Source organism: Aquarana catesbeiana, linkage group LG01 (genome assembly GCF_042186555.1).
Source record: "Aquarana catesbeiana isolate 2022-GZ linkage group LG01, ASM4218655v1, whole genome shotgun sequence".
NCBI classification, from domain to species: Eukaryota; Metazoa; Chordata; class Amphibia; order Anura; family Ranidae; genus Aquarana; species Aquarana catesbeiana.
Genome location: NC_133324.1, coordinates 690,584,260 through 690,606,060, shown reverse-complemented (window position 1 = coordinate 690,606,060; position 21,801 = coordinate 690,584,260). Strand labels below are relative to the sequence as shown.

The following is a 21,801-nucleotide window of genomic DNA, read 5'->3' as shown; positions in this document are numbered from 1 at the left end:
TCGTTGGTCACCGGCGGACATCGAGTCGCATGGGCGCCCACTATCCTCCTTGCACGGACCAATGTACAGGTACGTTGATTCATGCAGGAGAGCGGACCTACCGCAGTATATCTGTGTGAGCTGGTCGGCTAGTGGTTAAATACTTAGCTGAGCCCAATCTTGATCCAGCACTGAGCCCACCTGCAGTAGCTTTTCTCCACACTCTCTCCTTACAGGAGATGCAACAGCAGCCACTGGCTTCTGCCAGAAAATCGGAAGAAATCGTAGAAACCTGTGTACTGTATTTATTTTTGACACTTTTTTTTTTATAGGTGAATGGGTAGGGGTACAATGTACCCCATACTCATACACATAGGGTGGGGGGGCAGGAACTGGGGGCCCTCTTTTTAAAAAGGGGTCTTTCAGATTCCGATAAGCCACCCGCAAACCCCGACAACCACCAGCCAGGTTTGTCGGGAAGAGGCCCTTGTCCTCATCAACATGGAGCAGGGCCCCCTTGCCCCAAAGCACCCACCCTCCATGTTGAGGGCATGCGGCCTGGTATGGTTCGGGGGGAGGGGGGGCGCTCGCTCGTCCCCACACCCTTTTCTGACCTGCCAGGCTGCGTGCTCGGATAAGGGTCTGGTATAGATTTAGTGTCAAAGTGTCAATATTTTGTGTGGCCACCATTATTTCCCACCACTGCCTTAACCCTCTTGGGCATGCAGTTCACCAGAGCTTCACAGATTGACACTGGAGTCCTCTTCCACTCCTCCATGACGACATCACCGAGCTGTTGGATGTTAGAGACCTTGCGCTCCTCCACCTTTCGTTTGAGAATGTCCCACAGATGCTCAGTAGGGTTTAGGTCTGGAGACATGCTTGGCCAGTCCATCACCTTTACTCTTAGCTTCTTTAGCAAGGCAGTGGTCACCTTGGAGGTGTATTTGGGGTCATTATCCTGTCGGAATACTGCCCTGTGGCCCAGTCTCTGAAGGGAGAGGATCATGCTCTGCTTCAGCATGTCATAGTACATGTTGGCATTTATGGTTCCCTCAATAAACTGTAGCTCCCCAGTGCCGGCAGCACTCATGCAGCCCCAGACAAGACTCCCACCACCATGCTTGACTGTAGGCAAGACACACTTGTCTTTGTACTCCTCACCTGGTTGCCGCCACACACGTTTGACACCATCTGAACCAAATAAGTTTATCTTGGTCTCATCGGACCACAGAACATGGTTCCAGATATCCATGTCCTTAGTCTGCTTGTCTTCAGCAAACTGTTTGCGGGCTTTCTTGTGCATCATCTTTAGAAGATGCTTCCTTCTGGGATGACAGCCATGCAAACTAATTTGATGCAGTGTCCGGTGTATGGTCTGATCACTGACAGGCTGACCCCCCACCCCTTCAACCTCTGCAGCAATGCTGGCAGCACTCATACGTCTATTTTCCAAAGATAACCTCTGGATATGACGCTGAGCATGTGCACTCAACTTCTTTGGTCAACCACGGCGAGGCCTGTTCTGAGTGGAACCTGTCCTTTTAAACCGCAGTATGGTCTTGGCCACTGTACTGCAGCTCAGTTTCAGGGTCTTGACAATCTTCTTATAGTCTAGGCCATCTTTATGTAGAGCAAAAATTCTTTTTTTCAGATCCTCAGAGAGTTCTTTGCCATGAGGTACCATGTTGAACTTCCAGTGACCAGTATGAGAGAGTGAGAGCGATAACACCAAATTTAACACACCTGCTCCCCATTCACACCTGAGACCTTGTAACAATAATGAGTCACATAACATGATGGGGAGAGAAAATGGCTAATTGTGCCCAATTTGGACATTTTCACTTAGGGGTGTACTCACTTTTGTTGCCAGCGGTTTAGACATTAATGGTTGTGTGTTGAGTTATTTTGTGGGGACAGCAAATTTACACTGTTATACAAGCTGTACACTCACTACTTCACATTGTAGCAAAGTGTAATTTCTTTTGTGTTGTCACATGAAAATATATAATAAAATATGTACAAATGTGAGGGGTGTACTCACTTTTGTGAGATATTGTATGTATGTATATATATATATATATATATATATATATATATATATATATATATTAATGTATATGTACCGTATTTATCGGCGTATAACACGCACCCCAAGTTTAGGAGGGAATTTTAAGGAAAAAAACTTTTAGGAGGGAAGTTTAAGGAAAAAAAACTTACATTTAAATGCCCATCAATGCAGCCTCATCAGTGTTCATCTGCAGCCTTGTTAGTGCAGCCTTGCCCCAGTGTCCAGTGCAGCCTTGTCAGTGCAGCTTTGCCCCAGTGCAGCCTTGTCAGTGCAGCTTTGCCCCAGTGCAGCCTTGTCAGTGCAGCTTTGCCCCAGTGCAGCCTTGTCAGTGCAGCTTTGCCCCAGTGCAGAATTGTCAGTGCAGCCTTGCCCCAGTGCAGCTTTGCCCCAGTGCAGCCTTGTCCCCAGTGGTCAGTGCAGCCTTGTCCCCAGTGGTCAGTGCAGCCTTGTCCCCAGTGGTCAGTGCAGCCTTGTCCCCAGTGGTTAGTGCAGCCTTGTCCCCAGTGGTCAGTGCAGCCTTGTCTCCAGTGCCGCCGACATACACAAGTTTAGTGTGTATTTTTAAATATGGCGCCGCGGAGTTCGGAGGGACTCGGCAGCGCTCGTTCAGCTGAACGAGCGCCGCCGAGAACACAGTGACTGGGCGGAGCCGAGATACACATAGCTGAGGGTTCTCGGCTCTTCTCGGCGCCGTTCACAGTCACGCCCAGTCCCTATGATGGACATAACAGAGGTCCAATGGCGGGACTGTGAACGGCGCCGAGAAGAGCCGAGAACCCTCGGCTATGTGTGTCTCGGCTCCGCCCAGTCACTGTGTTCTTGGCGGCGCTCATTTAGCTGAACGAGCGCCGCCGAGTCCCTCCGAACTCCGCGGCGCCATATTTAAAAATACACGCTATGTGAATGTTGGCGGCGATCGCTCCGATAGATCACAAAAATAGTGGGGATCGGCGTATAACACGCACCCACGATTTTCCCCTGATTTTAAGGGGAAAAAAGTGCGTGTTATACGCCGATAAATACGGTATATATATATATATATATATATATATATATATATATATATATATTTTTTTTTTTTATTTATTTATTTATTAACAACATACCTTTGTGCTGTCTTTGTGTCCAAATAACCACGCAGTTTTCTATTAATTCAGAAGCCAGGAGGATTGGTTCTGTTGTTTTTATACAAGAATCCCTTTTTTTTAAATTAGTGTTTCAATTGAATGCACATCTACATTTTCAGATAATTCCCTGCATACTGCAGCAAACTTGTTTAAGGACTGAAAACCTATTTCACAATAGAAAGTAGCAGGAGGCACGAGAGAAGGAATGGCAGAGACAAAACAGACAGGTGTTTCCCTAAAAACTTCAGAAAGGCAAGCGCTAACACTACAGGAAATTGATCTCCAGAGGCAGCAAATTGTTAGTACTGTATCTCTAATGCATTTTCGAATTCCTACTGTGCAAAATCAGCTTGTAAAAACAGGCCTTTAATAACAAGTGCCTTGTCTAGGCTCCTGTACCATTTTATTTCAGATGACTCTAATGAGAAATACTCTACTCTTTTACCTCCTACAACGTTCCTATTTGACAATTAAATATTTGTACTTCCCAACTTGAGTACCAGGCTAGAAGAACAGATGTGTTCTCTTAAAACATGATGACTGTGGTGTTTGTATATAAAACAATTATTAATTGATGGAAAACTATACTAGTCAACCTACCAGTGTAGCAACCCATTTATTTTCCTTTATTGTCCTATATAATTGATCTCCAAACTACGACCCTTTGCTTGCCCTAAAGAGTAACTGCAGTCTGCTCACATAATTTGTAATAAAAACATCTTTGCTATTCTTTAGATTCAGTGGTTGCTTCTTGTGTTCTCTGTTCCAGTTTAACTAACCAATCAATATATATTATTTTATATTCAATTTGTTTTGGTTTATTCTTGAATTTTTCTAGGTACTTTTTGGTGGTCTTTATTATGTATATATATTTATATATTTATATACATGTTTATGTATATTTCTCCTCACGCTGTACTCCTCGTTCTATCTTCATTATCTCAGTTTTTTCAAGTCTAGTTTTTACACACTTTGTGATTTATTGATTTTATCTGGTGTGTTTAATTGCTATATATGTTGGTCAGCCAATCAAACCAGGCTTTTTTTGTTGCATCACTTTTGGGTGGAGCATTTAAATAGCTCAGGTTTGGGGCTACATTTTTGTTGTGATCAAGCACGAGTTATCCGTGTGAAACCGGTCTACCAATGTTCCTGTAATGTTCTGTCTATGTCCTGTGGCACTATGACAATAAAGTAACTATTCTACAGAAGTTCTTCCTTCCATGGTGTGCCACCAATCTTCTTTTTCTTTAATGGAGACGCTCATGTGCCGGTACACTGAGCATCAGTAGAGGAGAGGCTTTGGCGTGGAGCAGTGCTGGTCACTTTGGATTACTTAAAGTGCATAGAATATTGTGACACTCATGGCCATCATCTGTAATATATATATATATATATATATATACACATATATGGAAAAAATAGCACAAAGATGTCGGGCCACAAAAGGAGCAAGACAATCAATACTATAAAATATTACAGTTTATTCCACAGAAAACATCACATAATATATGCATCTGAATATTTAAAAGCAATTGTGCTCAAAGGTGTCACGGTTTTTGTTTGTACACTTAGAAGGTGAATACTGGCACATTAGGTCTTCATACGCCAACACATTTTGCAAAGATTTGCTTCATCAGGGCTATGAAAACCATACAACACTCATCTAGAAAAAATAATAGCATTTGCATATTGACCATACATCAATTTACATAGTATATACATCCAGCATGTTCTATAGTCATGTGTTTACCATGTGGGATCCACCTCAGTGTGGGGTATCACTAGCATATTATCTCCCTGGGTGGGCACTGGAGCACATAGGAAAATTCAGATCATGGGGGGTCACTAGGTATAAAAGAATTGGATATGACAATACTCATATCTGTACATCTCTGTTTGGAGCAACATACATAGATATACAGTGGGGACAGAAAGTATTCAGACCCCCTTAAATGTTATATTGCAGCCATTTGCTAAAATCATTTAAGTTAATATTTTTTCCTCATTAATGTACACACAGCACCCCATATTGACAGAAAAACACAGAATTGTTGACATTTTTGCAAATTTATTAAAAAAGAAAAACTGAAATATCACATGGTCCTAAGTATTCAGACCCTTTGCTCAGTATTTATTAGACACACCCCAATACAGCCAAGAGTCTTTTTGGGAAAGATGCAACAAGTTTTTCACACCTGCATTTGGGGATCCTCTGCCATTCCTCCTTGCAGATCCTCTCCAGTTCTGTCAGGTTGGATGGTAAACTTTGGTGGATAGCCATCTTTAGGTCTCTCCAGAAATACTCAATTGGGTTTAAGTCAGGGCTCTGGCTGGGCCATTCAAGAACAGTCACGGAGTTGTTGTGAAGCCACTCCTTCGTTATTTTAGCTGTGTGCTTAGGGTCATTGTCTTGTTGGAAGGTAAACCTTCGGCCCAGTCTGAGGTCATGAGCACTCTGGAGAAGGTTTTCATCCAGGATATCCCTGTACTTGGCCGCATTCATCTTTCCCTCGATTGCAACCAGTCGTCCTGTCCCTGTAGCTGAAAAACACCCCCACAGCATGATGCTGCCACCACCATGCTTCACTGTTGGGGCTGTATTGGACAGGTGATGAGCAGTGCCTGGTTTTCTCCACACATACCACTTAGAATTAAGGCCAAAAAGTTCTATCTTGGTCTCATCAGACCAGAGAATCTTATTTCTCAACATCTTGGAGTCCTTCAGGTGTTTTTTAGCAAACTCCATGTGGGCTTTCATGTGTCTTGCACTGAGGAGAGGCTTCAGTCAGGCCACTTTGCCATAAAGCCCCGACTGGTGGAGGGCTGCAGTGATGGTTGGCTTTCTACAACTTTCTTCCATCTCCCGACTGCATCTCTGGAGCTCAGCCAGAGTGATCTTTGGGTTCTTCTTTACCTCTCTTACCAAGGCTCTTCTCCCCCGATAGCTCAGTTTGGCCGCACGACAAGCTCTAGGAAGGGTTCTGGTCATCCCAAATGTCTTCCATTTAAGGTTTATGGAGGCCACTGTGCTCTTAGGAACCTTAAGCGCAGCAGAATTTTTTTGTAACCTTGGCCAGATCTGTGCCTTGCCACAATTCTGTCTCTGAGCTCTTCAGGCAGTTCCTTTGGCCTCATGATTCTCATTTGCTCTGACATGCACTGTGAGCTGTAAGGTCTTATATAGACAGGTGTGTAGCTTTCCTAATGAAGTCCAATCAGTATAATCAAACACAGCTGGACTCAAATGTAGGGTGTAGAACCATCTCAAGGATGATCAGAAGAAATGAACAGCACCTGAGTTAAATATATGAGTGTCACAGCAAAATACTTAGGACCATGTGATATTTCAGTTTTTCTTTTTTAATAAATCTGCAAAAATGTCAACAATTCTGTGTTTTTCTGTCAATATGGGGTGCTGTGTGTACATTAATGAGAAAAAAATTGAACTTAAATGATTTTAGCAAATGGCTGCAATATAACAAGAGTGAAACATTTAAGGGGGTCTGAATACTTTCCGTCCCCACTGTACAGGATATAGATTGCAATATATATATATATATATATATATATATGTACGCATTCAAATCAAGAAAAATATCCCAGTCCTCATCCAAAGATATATGGAAGTGTTTGATGTTTGATCTATAACAAGGGGGACAGGGGAGTGATGCAATGACCAAATAATTCCTCATATATATTGAGATAGCATTTTAAATTTTGATGTCATACCTTAAAATCCATCCATGTAATGTAAAAAATATGAAACAATCCATTTAGGAAAGACAGATCAAAGGAATAAGAGACCTGCAACATATTATAAAGATATCCCCATTCATATATATGTCAGAGACACCCAAAATATGCTATAGACTCTCCTTTTCATATAGGTGGATAAACTCACTCATGGGTCCCAATGGGATAGTAACAAGTCCTCCTATATGGATATGAACATCCGTGTCTTTGCTGAGAGACACATCCGTGTCTTTGCCAATCCTAATGTTAAACACAGCATAAGTCAATCTAAGTATATTAGGATTTGTTCCTCTGTACTCACTAGCTATGTATCTGCCAATACTCTAGTTCCACAAACCAGTAAACACATACTGTCTCAGGATGGTGGAAGCGTCCAGTTCACCCAGTGGTCTGGCAGTGATGGAGTCGCCGCCGTCCCTTAAATAATCTTATTTGGTCAATGCATCACCCCCCTGTTCCCCTTGCTATAGATCAAACACTTCTATATATCTTTAGATGAGAAATGGGATATTTTTCTTGATTTGGATGCGTTATGTACAGTGGGTAAAATAAATATTGAACACATCACCATTTTTCTAGGTAAATATATTTATAAAGGTGCAATTGACATAACATTTTTACCACATTTCAGTAACAACCCATGCAATCCAAACATAGAAAGAAACCAAAACAAATAAGTTCAGAAATTAAGTTATGTGTAATAAAATGGAATGACACAGGCAAAAAGTATTGAACACATGAAGAAAGGGAGGTCCAAAAAGACATGGAAAGCCAAGGCACCAGCTGAAATCTATCAGTAATTAGAAAGCAATCCTGTCCCTTGTTAGTGCAAATTAAGATCAGCTGGTTCAGTCTCAACTGATAGCCTATTAAAAAGGTGTCTCATTACCAAGGTGTCACACAAGAAACATCTCATGATGGGTAAAAGCAAAGAGCTCTCTTAAGACCTTCGCAGCCTTATTGTTGCAAAACATACAGATTGTATTGGTTACAGAAAGAATTTCTAAACTTCGAAATGTTCCAGTTAACACTGTTGGGGCCATAATCAGGAATCGGAAGGAACATAAGTTCACGGAGCGCATGCACGTGGCGCCGGGAGCGGACATGTTCTGACCAAGCTCCGCTAGCCGTCGGGCTTTCCGAGCATATAAACAGCGATCCGGGTGCAGTGAGCACTTACCCGGGCACCGGACCATACTATGCAGCGGAGGACAGCGAGATTAGCTAAAAAGAACCCGTCGCGCTACCAAAACATGACTTGACCGGGGCACGCTTCACCAGCAGCATACCAGGCCCCCTCTTCCAAGATGGCGTCGGATCCGAAGAAGAAGGGACAGGAGGCTCAGTCACCTTACAGCCTGGTCTCCCCTCACTCTGCGGCAGCAGAGTAAGGGGAGATTTCCACTGCATTGGGGAGAGGCTAGACATGATCGAATATAAGGTGGATGGCACGGTGGGCAGGGTTAACTAAAACACTAAGATGATCTCTTCTCTGCATGACCAAGCTAATGCAAAAATCGAAGACTTGGAAAACAGATCTAGACGATATAATTTTAGGCTGCGCAGATTGCCACAATCGATCACCGATCTGGAGGCTGCAGTACACACCCTGATGCAGGACTTGATTTCAGGAATTTCTCCTCACCATCTGGAGCTTGACAGGGTGCATCGAGCCTTGACTGCCCCGAGAACAGATGGCCTTCCCAGAGATTTGTTAGTAAAGCTGCATTTTTATAGGTTTAAGGAAAAAATGATGTCGGAAGCCAGGAGCAAGGGAGACATAAATTTATTAGGCCACCCTGTCCATATATTTGCGGATATCTCTAAACTAACCATCCAGAAGAGACGGGCATTGAAGCCTCTACTGACGCACCGAATCAATCGCCACATGAAATATTGATGGTCTTTTCCCTTCCGCCTCTCATTTGCCTATAAAGGTAAGAAGCTGTAAGAGAAGTCCGGCTAATAGACATGCACAAGTACGGGCACACCAGTATAAAGAAGGTCTTGTATGGGCGCATGTGCGGGCATGTACAGGCACGCGCCAGTGCGCGCACACAGGTGCCCGCGCAGACGTGCACATTTGGGTGCCAAGTAGTCTATTTAAACTGAGCACTGACACATGAACTTTGCTGAGTGGTCTTTCAGCTAGTGCCTGCTTACTTGATCCAGTTACCTGTGTTTTGACCTGGCTATACCTGAACCTTCTCCTTGACTTCCGCCTGCCTACCTGATCCCGGCTCGTGTTTGACACCGCTTCTGCCTGATGTTCCTGTACCTTGCTGCCCGTCTGTGTACCGAACCCAGCTTGTATCCCGTCTCTGCCTCCTCTCTCGGTACCTGCTCTGTCCGGCTGTTGATGATCTCCTGGCTTTCGTCCCAGCTACGCCTCCATCTGCTGACCCAGCGATTCGGAGCTCCAGTTCTCAGAGCCTGCCCAGTGCTCTACAGCCACCTGGTTCCTGCCAAGTCCCAGCCAGCACCAACAGCTACATCGGCGCTTGTGCCACTCTGGGTCCTTCACTCCCTGTCATCACTACCAGGGGTGTCGGACAGGAGGTGCAAGAGAAGCCCCCTCTCCAGTTTGATCTCCACCAGGTACGTGACAGAAGCATTCCTTTGCCAATTTTAGTGATAAGAGGACATTCTGCTAGACCTTGGACTGATCACTCGAGAACCTTCATCTCCTTCCCCTCAACAAGTCAGGGATAGACCGATTTCGCCCATATGGTCTCAACAAGGCCGTTCCTCATCCAAATGTTCCAATCCAGCCATGGGAGCGTACGGATGGATCAGAACTGATCTCCAGCCTCCTGACAAAGAGTTGTAATCAAAGTGTTTTCCCCTCCCCCCCTCTTTTTTCATGTTGTTTTCCCACACACAGGTTTGTTGTTGGCACTGTTGCCAAACTAGGATGTGGACACCTTAATCCAGTCCAAAGTTGAAACAGATGATTGTTCTGGATGGATAGCGGCTGTCTATTCCATTGTGTTCACTAAATTAGCCTGGTTAATGTTGAAGCTATGAATCTTATCCTTGACACTTCTTTTCCTCACAGTAACAGGACTGGAAAGACACTGGGGCCCAAATGCATGCCACTTCTTGGTGAGCTTGTCCCACCTCATTAGAGAGTGACAACCTCACGATACTTTATGGGAACGTTGAATTCCCAGAGGTCAATGACTTACGTCACCTTGTGTGACATCATGTTGCTTATATGTTTTGTGTTTTTGAACACACGGATAATCAGTGTGTCGGTACATTACTCTAACAATATACCTTTTCTTCTCTTTTTTCCGTCTCCTTACCTAAGTGCACTCCACGCTCCAAACCTAGCGGTCTACCCTCAATGACTTACGTCACCTTGTGTGACATCATGTTGCTTATATGTTTTGTGTTTTTGGGCACACGGATAATCATTGTGTCGGTACATTACTCTAACTCTATACCTTTTTTCTCTTTTTTCGGCTCCTTACCTAAGTGCACTCCACGCTCCAAACCTAGTGGTCTACCCTCAATGACTTACGTCACCTTGTGTGACATCATGTTGCTTATATGTTTTGTGTTTTTGGACACACGGATAATCAGTGTGTCGGTACATTACTCTAACTCTATACCTTTTCGTCTCTTTTTTCAGGCTCCTTACCTAAGTGCGCTCCATGCTCCAAACCTAGCGGTCTTCCCTCAGAGCGCCTCAGGCGAGGCGATGGAAAACTATAACAGGCAAGTGCAGTTTATTGAACCACCATGTTGAGTACCCATGCAACCAAATTCACAGTTCTAATCCATAATGTGCAGGGCATAAATTCTCCAACTAAAAGGGCAAAGGCTTTTCACAAATATCATAAATGGGGAGCGGACATAGTGCTCTTACAGGAAACCTATTTCTCCCGGGCCTCGGCACCTAAATACCTTAATGCCCGATATTTCAAGTGTTATTTTTCCAATGACCCAGAGAAAAAAAAAGGAGGAGTCGCGATGTGCATTGCTAAAGGCGTTTCCTTTACCCGGGATATGGTCCTGAAAGATAAAGAGGGGTCTGGGAGAATTAACGAACAGGCCATCACGTTAGTCTCTTACTATGTCCCTAATGGGAGACAGGTAAAGTTCTTCGAAACTATTCTAGCGACACTGCTTCCACATGCAACGGGTAAGCTCATACTAGGAGGAGACAGTAATGTACACCCCTGGACCAAGCACTGGATAGGTCTAATCCATATAAACCAGTCTTGAAACATACTCCGAAACAGGGTTGTAAATTGGCTCGGCTGTTACACTCCCTAATCAATATTTGGAGAGATCTCCACCCAACCACAAGGGATTATACCCATGATTCCCAAGTACATAAAACCTACTCCCGAATCGATCATGTGTTCACTCTATCACATCTTGCTCCCCTCAATCAAATCAGCTAAAATACTGACCACGGTGTGGTCTGATCATTACCTGATGCAAATTTGTTTATCAAATCTGGGGACAAAACCGAAACCTACCACTTGGTGCCTCAATGCCTCCTTACTTAATGATCCTATTATATTCACCAAAATCGAAAAGGCCATAGGCCAATACTTTACTGAAAATCGAGCCACTGACACGACCCCGAGCATCAACTTGTCACCGCACAAATCCACAACTCACAGTCAGTTGATTCAACTTGCCTCTAGGACCAAACGCATATACACACAAACAATACAACAACAGGAGACCGACCTAGAGGCCCTTATGCAGGAACAAAAGGAAACCCCCCAGATCGATATGAGACACAAAATCAATGCGGCTCGTACGGCATTAAACCTTATCCTCACTACCAAAGCGGAGAAGTATCTTCGCTGGTCTAGACACCAAATCTACACCTTGGGAGACAAGCCGAACACGTTGTTAGCTAGGAAACTCACACCCCGCCCCTACAATCCAGCTTTACCAAAACTACGCTTGCGCAATGGCAAATGGACCCAAAATCCAAATTTGGTGGTATAGGAATTCTGTTCCTTTTACTCAAAATGATACGCTTCACCAAACGTTTTTCCCGCAGCTTTGGTCAATAAGCACTTTAGGGACATACCCTTACCTAAGGTGGCAAACGATCATATGGAACTGATGGAGGGAGTTTTACAGAGGGCGAAATCAAAGAGGCCATCAAGAGTCTGCACCCCTCAAAGGCACCTGGCCCTGATGGATTCTCGGGTCTCTACTATAAGAAGTATTCGGAGTTGTTGGTACCCCACCTATGCTCCTTTTTCAATGACCTGAAGAAGAGTTCAGCATTGGCAACGCACGAAAATGCGGCCTTTATCCATGTCATTCCTAAACCTGGGAAGGATCATGTGGACTGTGCCAACTATCACCCGATTTTGCTAATTAACGTAGCTCTCAAACTGATGACTAAAGTTTTGGCAAATTGAATGAATACTTTCCTATCCAATTACATCCATCTGGACCAGGTGGGGTTTGTGCCCAATCGTCAAGACCTGGATCAGACCCAACCATTAATAGATATCATATAAGCGGTCCAGTCTAATTGGGATAATTGTGGACCCAGGAAGGGAATGCTGTTGTCATTAGATTTATACAAGGCCTTTGATTCCTTGTCATGGGACTATCTATTTTATGTATTGAAAGGCTACGGGTGCAGCCCAAAATTTTTGGGGGTGTTGCAGACTCTTTATAGCAAACCTACAGCAAGAATTCAGGTAAAGGGATACGTTTCGCTCCAAATAGATATCCATAGAGGAACTTGGCAAGGGTGCCCTCTATCTCCTATTCCATTTTCATGGGCCCTGGAACCCTTGGCGATTAAAACCAGGGACCATACCGACATAAAAGACATACATTGCAGAGAGTCCGAGCACAAGTGTTTTGCTGACGACATCCTCTTGCTTCTTTCGTCCCCGGTCATGTCACTCCTAAACCTATACCAAACACTACGCCACTTCTCCGTGATTTCGGGTCTTTCAATCAATCATTCGAAATCGGTTGCCCTCAACCTCTCATTGGATGCGGATATAGTAGCACAACTACAAAACTCATTTCATTTTAAATGGCAGACGAATGCCCTTCCATATTTAGGAATTTTGCTAACCCTAACTTTAGACAAATTATATCAGGCAAACTGGCCCCCATTATATAGCAAAATGCGGGCTGATCTCCAATGATGGGTCAATAATCCTCCACCATGGTTCGGTCAACTGCACACGATCAAGATGATTCTCTTGCCCAGGTTATTATATTTATTCAGAGCACTGCCTATTTCAATCTGCATGTCAGATTTACACAAATTCCAAAATAAGGTTTTGAAATTTATATGGGGGAATGAGAGGCCTCGGGTGAACAAGCGCACCCTATACACACCTAAGATTAGGGGAAGCTTGGGAATCCTGGACTTGGCCAAATATTTTCGTGCAGCACAAATGGCATAGCTAATTTGCTACCACTCTGCAACACCTCCATCCATCTGGATGAAAAGTGAATCATCCCTACATCCCACAAAACCAATTAGTCACCTGATGTGACTGAGACCTAAAGATAGACCGGTCATGATGTGTCCCACACTATCATTTTCATTAAACCTATGGGATAGATTAACAAAACCCCACAATTTTAAATCTCCACATGCTCCCATAGTCCCCCTATCCGGCAATCCAGACTTCAACCCAGGCCTCAAGCCCCACACTCTTGTTTGGTGGACAAACAAGGGTTTGATACGAATTGCTGATCTCAGTGACCATAGAGGGATCCTATTCCAAGGAACCCGTCAAGAGAAATATCTTTTTCCAAACTCAGAGACCTTTCATTATGTGCAAATAGTGCATTTTCTGCAAACCTTACAACGGGCAGCTGATATAAGCACGTCCACCTCAATGGAGTATTTATGCAGATCCCTTGACAAGCACACTGGCCTTATCTCCAAAATCTATGGTATATTGACCTCTACTCCAGGAAAATTGTTCTATATGAAGAAGTGGGAACAAGACATAGGGGAGACATTCTTGTTGAATGGCCAAAAATGTCACTGTGCGCGTCAAAATCATATATAAATACTTAATTGATCGAAGCAAATTACAAGGTATTGCTCAGATGATACATGGTACTGACGAGAATAGCTTTGTTTGTCCCAGGGGCCTCCCCCTCCTGCTTTCGAGGGTGCGGTATGGAAGGCACAGTGACCCATATGTGGTGGTCCTCCCCTAGGTAAAACATTTTTTGGATTCGTCTCTATAATTTCATCATCTCACTAACACAGGTGAACTTTACTAAATCACTGCAGCAAGCTCTTCTGGGACGCCCGGTGGAAGGCACCTCTAAACAGGCGGGGAAACTTGTAACCTTTATCTTTACGGTAGCCAGAATAGCAATTGCCAGATCATGGAAGACGCTCACGATCCCTTTCGGTAAAAAACAAGTTGTCATGGATCATGGTAAATGAGCGCCTTTCTGCGATTTTACAGGACAAATGAGCCCTATTTGACAAGATCTGGGAACCCTGGATCAAATACTTGTCTGACCCCTGTGAGATCCCAGGGATTGACCGAGTTAATTTTAGGGAGTGCACTTCCTTCCCTCTCTGATATTCTTCTCTACTTACTTTCATTCTTCTCCTTTTCTTCTCTTGGAATAATCTATGGTCTTGGTCCTCCCCCTTCCTCCCCTCCTTCACTGGGAGAGGTGAAGGGATGGGGAAATCAAGAGATACTCATAGTTACCTTTCTGACTATGGAAATTTTATCTAGTTGTGTTTTCCTTTTACCCTTTTTGCTTTCTCTTGAACTGGAGCAGTAAGCAGTAACAGATGTGCAGACCAGAATACAATAATTTACTTTTCCAGAAAGGCACACTGTATAATACTTATACTGAGATATGGTATACAGTTAAGACTTAAATGTTAAAAATGTCTTGAAAAACCTCCAATAAAAACCATTGAAACAGAACATCCTTTCACCATAAACCGTATTGCTGAAGAAAAAGCATGTTGAAGCTTGTTTAAAGTCTGCTGCACAACATTTAGACAAGCCTGTGAAATACTGGGACAGTATAGACTGGTCAGTTGAGACCAAAACTGAACTCTTTGGATGCCATAATACACACCATGTTTGGAGGTCTAATGGCACTGCACATCACTTCAAAAACACCGCACCAACAGTGAAATTTGGAGGTGTGAATATCATAGCGTGGGGCTGTTTTTCAGCATATGGTACTTGCAAACTTCATATGAATGAAGGAAGAAGGAATGGAAAAATGTACCATGACATTCTTGATAAAATCTGCTGCCATTTAACAGAATGAAGAAGATGAAATGAGGGTGGATATTTCAGCAAGACAATGATCCCAAACACAAAGCCAAGAAAACTCTCAATTGTTTCAAAGAAAGAAAATAAATCCGCTAGAATGGCCCAGCCAATCACATGACTTGAATCCAATAGAAAATCTATGGAAAGAACTAAAGATCAGAGTTTGTAGAAGAGACCCACAGAACCTTCCAGATTTGAAGACTGTGTGGAAGAAAGGGCCAAAATCACACCTGAGCAATGCATGCGACTAGTTTTCAGGATACAGGATTCGTCTTGAAGCTGTCATTACCAAAAAGGGATTTTGTATGAAGTATTAAATAAATTTCAGCTAGCGTGTTCAAAACTTTTTTCCTGTGTCATTCCACGTAACTTAATTTCTGAACTTATTTGTTTTGGTTTCTTTGTATGTATGGATTGCATGGGTTGTTACCGCCATGTGGTGAAAATTTCATGTAACAAGCACTTTTAGAAATATATTAACCTAGAAAAATGGTGATGTGTTCAATACATATTTTACCCCCTGTATATATGCCCTTAGTAGGTATTTTTTGCAATCTATATATATCTATGTATGTTTCTCCAAACAGAGGTGTACAGATATAAGTGTTGTCATATCCAATTTTTTTATACCTAGTGACCCCCCCCATGATCTGAGTTTTCCTATGTGCTCCAGCGCCTGCCCAGGGAGATAATGTGCTAATGATACCCCACACCGAGGTGGATCCCACACGATAAACATATGACTATAGCAAATGCTGGATGTATATACTATGTAAATTGATGTATGATCAGTATGTAAATGCTATTATTTTTTTCTAGATGAGTGCTGTATGGTTTTCATAGCCCTGATGAAGCAAATCTTTACGAAACGCATTGGCGTATGAAGACCTAATGTAACAGTATTCACCTTCTAAGTGTACAAACACAAACAGTGAAACCTATAAGCACAATTGCTTTTAATTATTCAGATACATATATATTATGTAATGTTTTTATGTTCTCTATGGATAAACTGTAATATTTTATAGCATTGATTGCCTTGCTCCTTCTATGGCCTATATAGTCCAACATATTTGTGCTCTTTTTTCCATATATATTACTTAAAGTGGTTGTAAACCCTTACATATACCCAGTAAAGTGACAGGCCTCAGGTGATACACAGAGATGAAGCAAATCCTCCTACATAAGTTTTATCTGTTTAGGTGCTGTCTTTTCTTCTCTACATCCGATCAAAGTTCCAAATTCTTAAAGCTTGTCTGAGCTGTCAGAAAAAAAGGGGTAGAGATCTGAAGTCACACTTTGCAGAGCTCAGAGAATAGAGCTCTGACAGCTGATTGGAGGGAAGGGACACACCTCCCTTCACATACTATACAGGGACAGAGCTGAGGCCGTCAATCAGCTGGAGCTCCCACCTCTGTCACCTTTTTTTCTCTTGGTGTCAGCAAAACTTGTCAGAAGTGAGTCATACTGATAGCATATGAACAAAGCAGCAGACGGAAATGAAACTTGGGGGGAGATTTACTAAAACTAGTGCATACAGAATCTGGTGCAGCTGTGCATAGAAGCCAATCAGCTCCTAGGTTTTAGGCCTCATGCACACTGAACATTAAAATAACGTTATAAAAACACCAGTATCTTTGCAGTGAGTTTTTCAACGTTTTTGCAATAGGGTTTATTAGCGGTTTTCTGCGTTAGAGTGTTTTTACAGCTGAAAACAGGTGAAAAACTCCTCTCAAAACCCACTAGTTTTGGGGGGTTTTTTAAAGCCAAAAAACGCCCCAGCCAAAAACTGCTGATAACAGCCTGTGTGTGCATGGACACATAGGATAACGGGATGGAGAGTTTATTGACTGTAGAAAAAAATGTCTGAAGCCAAAAACAGCTGCTGTAAAACATCCAAAAATGTCCAGTGTGTATGAGGCCTTATAGTCAAAAGCTTAATTGAACAAGCTGAAGTTAGAAGCTGATTGGATACTATGCACAGCTGCAGCAGATTCTGGGTGCACCAATGTTAGTAAATCTCCCCCTTAGTGCTCTTAATTGAGACAAGCACACACTATGGAGGGATATGCTTTGTTAATATTTCGTGTCTGAGGCTTGCAACCACTGTAGCCTCCCTGGCGGTATGATTATGTCAGATTTTTGAATCTCAAAGCGGTACATTGTTTTGCATAGAAATTTGGCATTTTATATTGTAGGCCTGTAATTCTTAGTAATAACACACTTAAATCTGCCCAAACAAGAGTTTAGTAGACATCCCGGGGATGATAAAGTTTGAAACACAAAATCATATAAATTATAATATAATAAATAACTATAAACAATCATAAAAAATAATATTATAATAATAATAATAATAAAATGAATTTCTCCACGAATCACTATCGCTCAATTCTGCAAGTGTTCTAATTTACTATCGCTGTTTTCTAGCTGATCTAAAACTACTTTTGATGTAAAAAGGACACTTTTTGGTTGCCATGGACAATCTCAAGTTCCCAGGCAGAAAAAACAGTATACAGTATATAATATAAAAGTGCATGCAGGACCTGCACAGATTACACGGCATCCTCTGATCGGCACCACTGCCAGAATCAGCGCTCGCCTCCTGTCTCAGGCATCTCTCTCTACCCAAAACTCCCCACTACGCCCTATACTGGGTAACCCTCAATTTACCCCAGGTCTCAATGACGGGATCTTTCGTTGTTTGAGCGGGGCGGGCTTGTATCAGGCGTCGCATTTCAGCTCCGGAGGGAAATGGAAGTCGATTACGGAACTCACTGACCCTGCGGGGCCGTTCCGCTTAGACTTCCTCTCCATACTATGGAACCCCCGCCCGCAAATGACCAACCACTCACGACACTAGAGGAACTCTGTACTGATAACGGAGTACTACCACATACTCTCTCATTGACATACCAACTCCTGATTACACCCCCAGCAGACTCAATCCCCCCCGGGACTTCTCAATTGGGAAAAGGAACTGAACCGACAGTTTGACATTTCCACAAGAAACCAAATACTTAGATTCACACATAAATCCTCCATATGTGCAAAAACCCAAGAAACCAACTACAAAATCATATCACGATGGTATAGAACCCCGGTAGTACTACACAAGTTATACCCATCAACATCTGACCAATGCTGGAGATGTCAATCAGATAAAGGAACCCTTCTACACATTTTCTGGACTTGTCCCAAACTAATACATTTCTGGCAAACAATTAGAGAGACGGTCCAAAGATTCACTGAACGTACAATAACAGACGACCCAGCTTTTTTCCTTCTACACGCGTCAAATATACCTGAACGAACATACAAAAAATCTGTGATCCGACACTTATTGGATGCAGCTAAAGCCTGCATTCCTCTAAACTGGAAATCCCCACACCCTCCCTCGATTGAACTTTGGTTCACAAAGGTGGAGGAAATCAGAAACATGGAGGATCTCATCCTCACAGCCCAAAATAGACAGGAGACATTCTCCAAAACATGGCAACTGTGGAACATGTTCTTTTACTCAGCAGAAGGCCAATCACTAAGAGGCATTACTTCCTCACCTCAACCAAATACAACCACAGTCTGACTTAACAAGTTGCCCACCTGATATTCGAACACAATCTAGACGGTAACTAATATCACTACATACAAGTGGGGACCCTTTACCCCCCCTCCCCAACCTTCCCCCCCATTTCACCCCCCTTTCCGTCCTTTTTCTTCCTTCGCTTCCTCTAACACCTAGATATCCTTTATCTCTTTCAACTATCCAAAATAACAAAAACAAGTGGAATTGGTCCTGAGAGAATGCTTGACATCACAATTGTGCCCAGTAAGGTTATAATAACCCTGACTCCATAAAGTTAGAAACAGCTACCACAAGATTAACTTGGCAAAATGATGCTATACGAGTTTCAACAGAAAATAAAGAACTTACCTCCAATATACAACACAACTGTTAAGTTACAATGATTGTATGTTGTCATGTGACAAGATATATACCTGTTGATACATGTTAAGTTTTTCTTTTCTTGTTTGTGTGTAATAATGTTCACTTGCGGTCCATGTGGACCTTTTTCGCTACATAAATAAACAATTTTAAAAAAAAAAGTGCATGCAGGGCACTGGGCAAAGCACCAGGGACAAAAGGAAGGTGAAATGATCTGATACAGTAATGTAATCTGTAAGATTACAGTGTACTATATGTGTTGTGTATTTTAGTACTTTTTGAATTTGCCGCCCCGTGCGTTGCGACGATCGCAGGGAACGGAGCACAGAGTATCGGGCCGAGGATCCGGCGGAGGACACAGCGGGGGGACATCGCAGGATCCTGGTGACAAAGTAAAGTATGCTGTACCAGGATCCTGCAATGTAATCCCGAGTGTGACCCGGGGTTACCGCTAATGGTACTGAAATGTAACTCAGTACACAAGCCACACAGTAAGCCACACTCTGGAATACCACCAGAAGGGTTAATAGCCAAGTAGATCACGTAGTAAAAGTTATTAGTGTAAGCAACTTATTTGTTATCTTGTTAACTTATTTTGTGCGCTTCATAATTTCACTTTGCAAAAAAAGAATAACTATAAAATGGCACACATTTGTTTTTCTAATATTATTTGACATTTTTAAAAAATATTTTAATAAGAATCTTGGAGCGAATGATGTTTTATGTAGACTAATAAACAGTTTTTAACAAATTTTTGTTAAACGTTTTTGTTTTGATAAGCGTTTTCCCAACTAAAATGGAAGGTACAAACTGATATTGTCACTTTTTAATTCTTTAGGCTGTACACTTTCAGACAAACAACTGTATAGAAGTTAGGGGCAGGCCTTTTACATACATTTACACTTTCCAAGAGTCAACTTTGGAGCCAGCAAAAAAAATAAAACAAATCAGTAGTGCATAGAGAAGTAGAAGGTGAGGTTAGAACGAATGCCTAAATTACTAACATCCCTGATTTGTGAGCGATTCAGAACATACATTTCCATTATTCAATAGTTGATATCTTACCTCCCTCTCTCAACAGCCAAAGCATCAATTTCATCGAAAAAAAGAACTGATGGCGAGACAGCTCTTGCTTTTCTGAATATCTATGAAAAAGACACAAAGCATTGCATTAGAGATTTAACTAGGAACAATTCAAGGCAATAGCTAAAAGTATTCAATGAGCTACCCTTGCTATCCGATAAACAAAGCAACTGAGCCAAAGTCAGAACGTTCATTAAATTTATTATAAAAGTTATGATGCCATTCATCTGAATATCAACATACATGCACTGCAGTGCATCTCAATGTGTTAATGTGTGTTGTGACGTGGGCCATGCACCATTTTCTGGCAGAGTACTACAATGCATGCCAGTGTGTTGTTGGTCTGGGCAGCATGCAGCAACACACCTTCAATGGCAAGGTGTATTGGGATTGAATGGCACAGAATTGCACAGATACATTTAACGTGCGGTGCTGTGCAGTAACATGAGGAATGCGACTCTTAGTCATTGGTGTGAATGAGCTTAGTAACTTGACACAAGCAATGTACTTCCCAAAGGTTCTCTCTGCTTGATTGTATCCAGGACAGGTTTGAAACTGATCAGATTGGTGGCATGAGAAATTCATATTATTTTACCTTAGTCTTTTTGTGGGATCTGAGCTGTTGAGAGAAGTACTAGAACATCTACAAAGTTTTGGCTATGAAATTTGAGGATGAATTGCTTTACAGTGTCGGCAACTACAGTAGTCATTTGCTTCCTAAATAATTTAATTACTTGAACTCCCAAAGTCTGGCCATTGGTTCACCCCAAAGTGCATGTAAACCCGATTCATGAAATCTGACATGGGCACATATATCTGTAGTGTTTACTTATCCCTCTCCAAAGCCCTTGTGTCTTGCTGCTGCTCCATTCCTCTGTTATCAGCATGATAACTTCTGACAAGTTTTCCAACACAGGAGATGAAAGTAGCTGGAAATTTCTGTCAGGGAGGGAACTTAGAGACAGATTAGCAGAGAACTTGTCTATTCACAGCAGAGCTCTGCAAGTTTCTTTGTTCCTCTGTCTATGTGGGTTCCTCCAATCAGCTCTCACACAGTATATGCCCAGACTCCCCTCACACTGCTGAAACAGGAAGAAAATTTCTAACACAATGTGCACTTTCTAAAGAATATAGAAAGCCGAAGACAGCAGATATACATGTAAAACTTATGTAGGAAGATTTGTTTCATTTCTGTGTATCTTCTAAAGCTGTTCACTTCACTGGGTATATGTGAGGGTTTACATCCACTTTAAAGAAATGATGTGGCTAAAACTTTAGCATTTTGTACGTTTGTCCTATTTTTAAATATCTACTTGCCCCATTTTATTTAACAGATGCTATGAAAAAACAGCTTCAAAATAATTAGACCAAACTTCAGTCCAATTTGCAAATTAACCCTTAACCCACTGTACACCAGCACTCAGACTGGAACAAGGAACATGCTGTCAAGAGAAGGCTAAAATATGACCTCACCAGTCTCTTTTTGCTAATTCGCTGTAATCACATTCTGGAAGCAGGTAGGTAAACCTAGCTGTGTTACTTAAACGCTTGCCG

General features: G+C 42.4%; 1 protein-coding gene across 3 annotated transcripts in view; it reads right to left on the bottom strand.

Annotated features, from left to right (window-relative positions):
* AFG2A (AFG2 AAA ATPase homolog A) overlaps positions 1 to 21,801 on the bottom strand; it is a 621,949-nt gene that overhangs the window by 429,057 nt on the left and 171,091 nt on the right. For all 3 annotated transcript variants that reach the window (XM_073603630.1, XM_073603610.1, XM_073603621.1), the window contains one exon: positions 20,230 to 20,309. In XM_073603630.1, the coding sequence (XP_073459731.1) occupies positions 20,230 to 20,309 (80 nt within the window). The remainder of the gene's footprint in view (positions 1 to 20,229; positions 20,310 to 21,801) is intronic.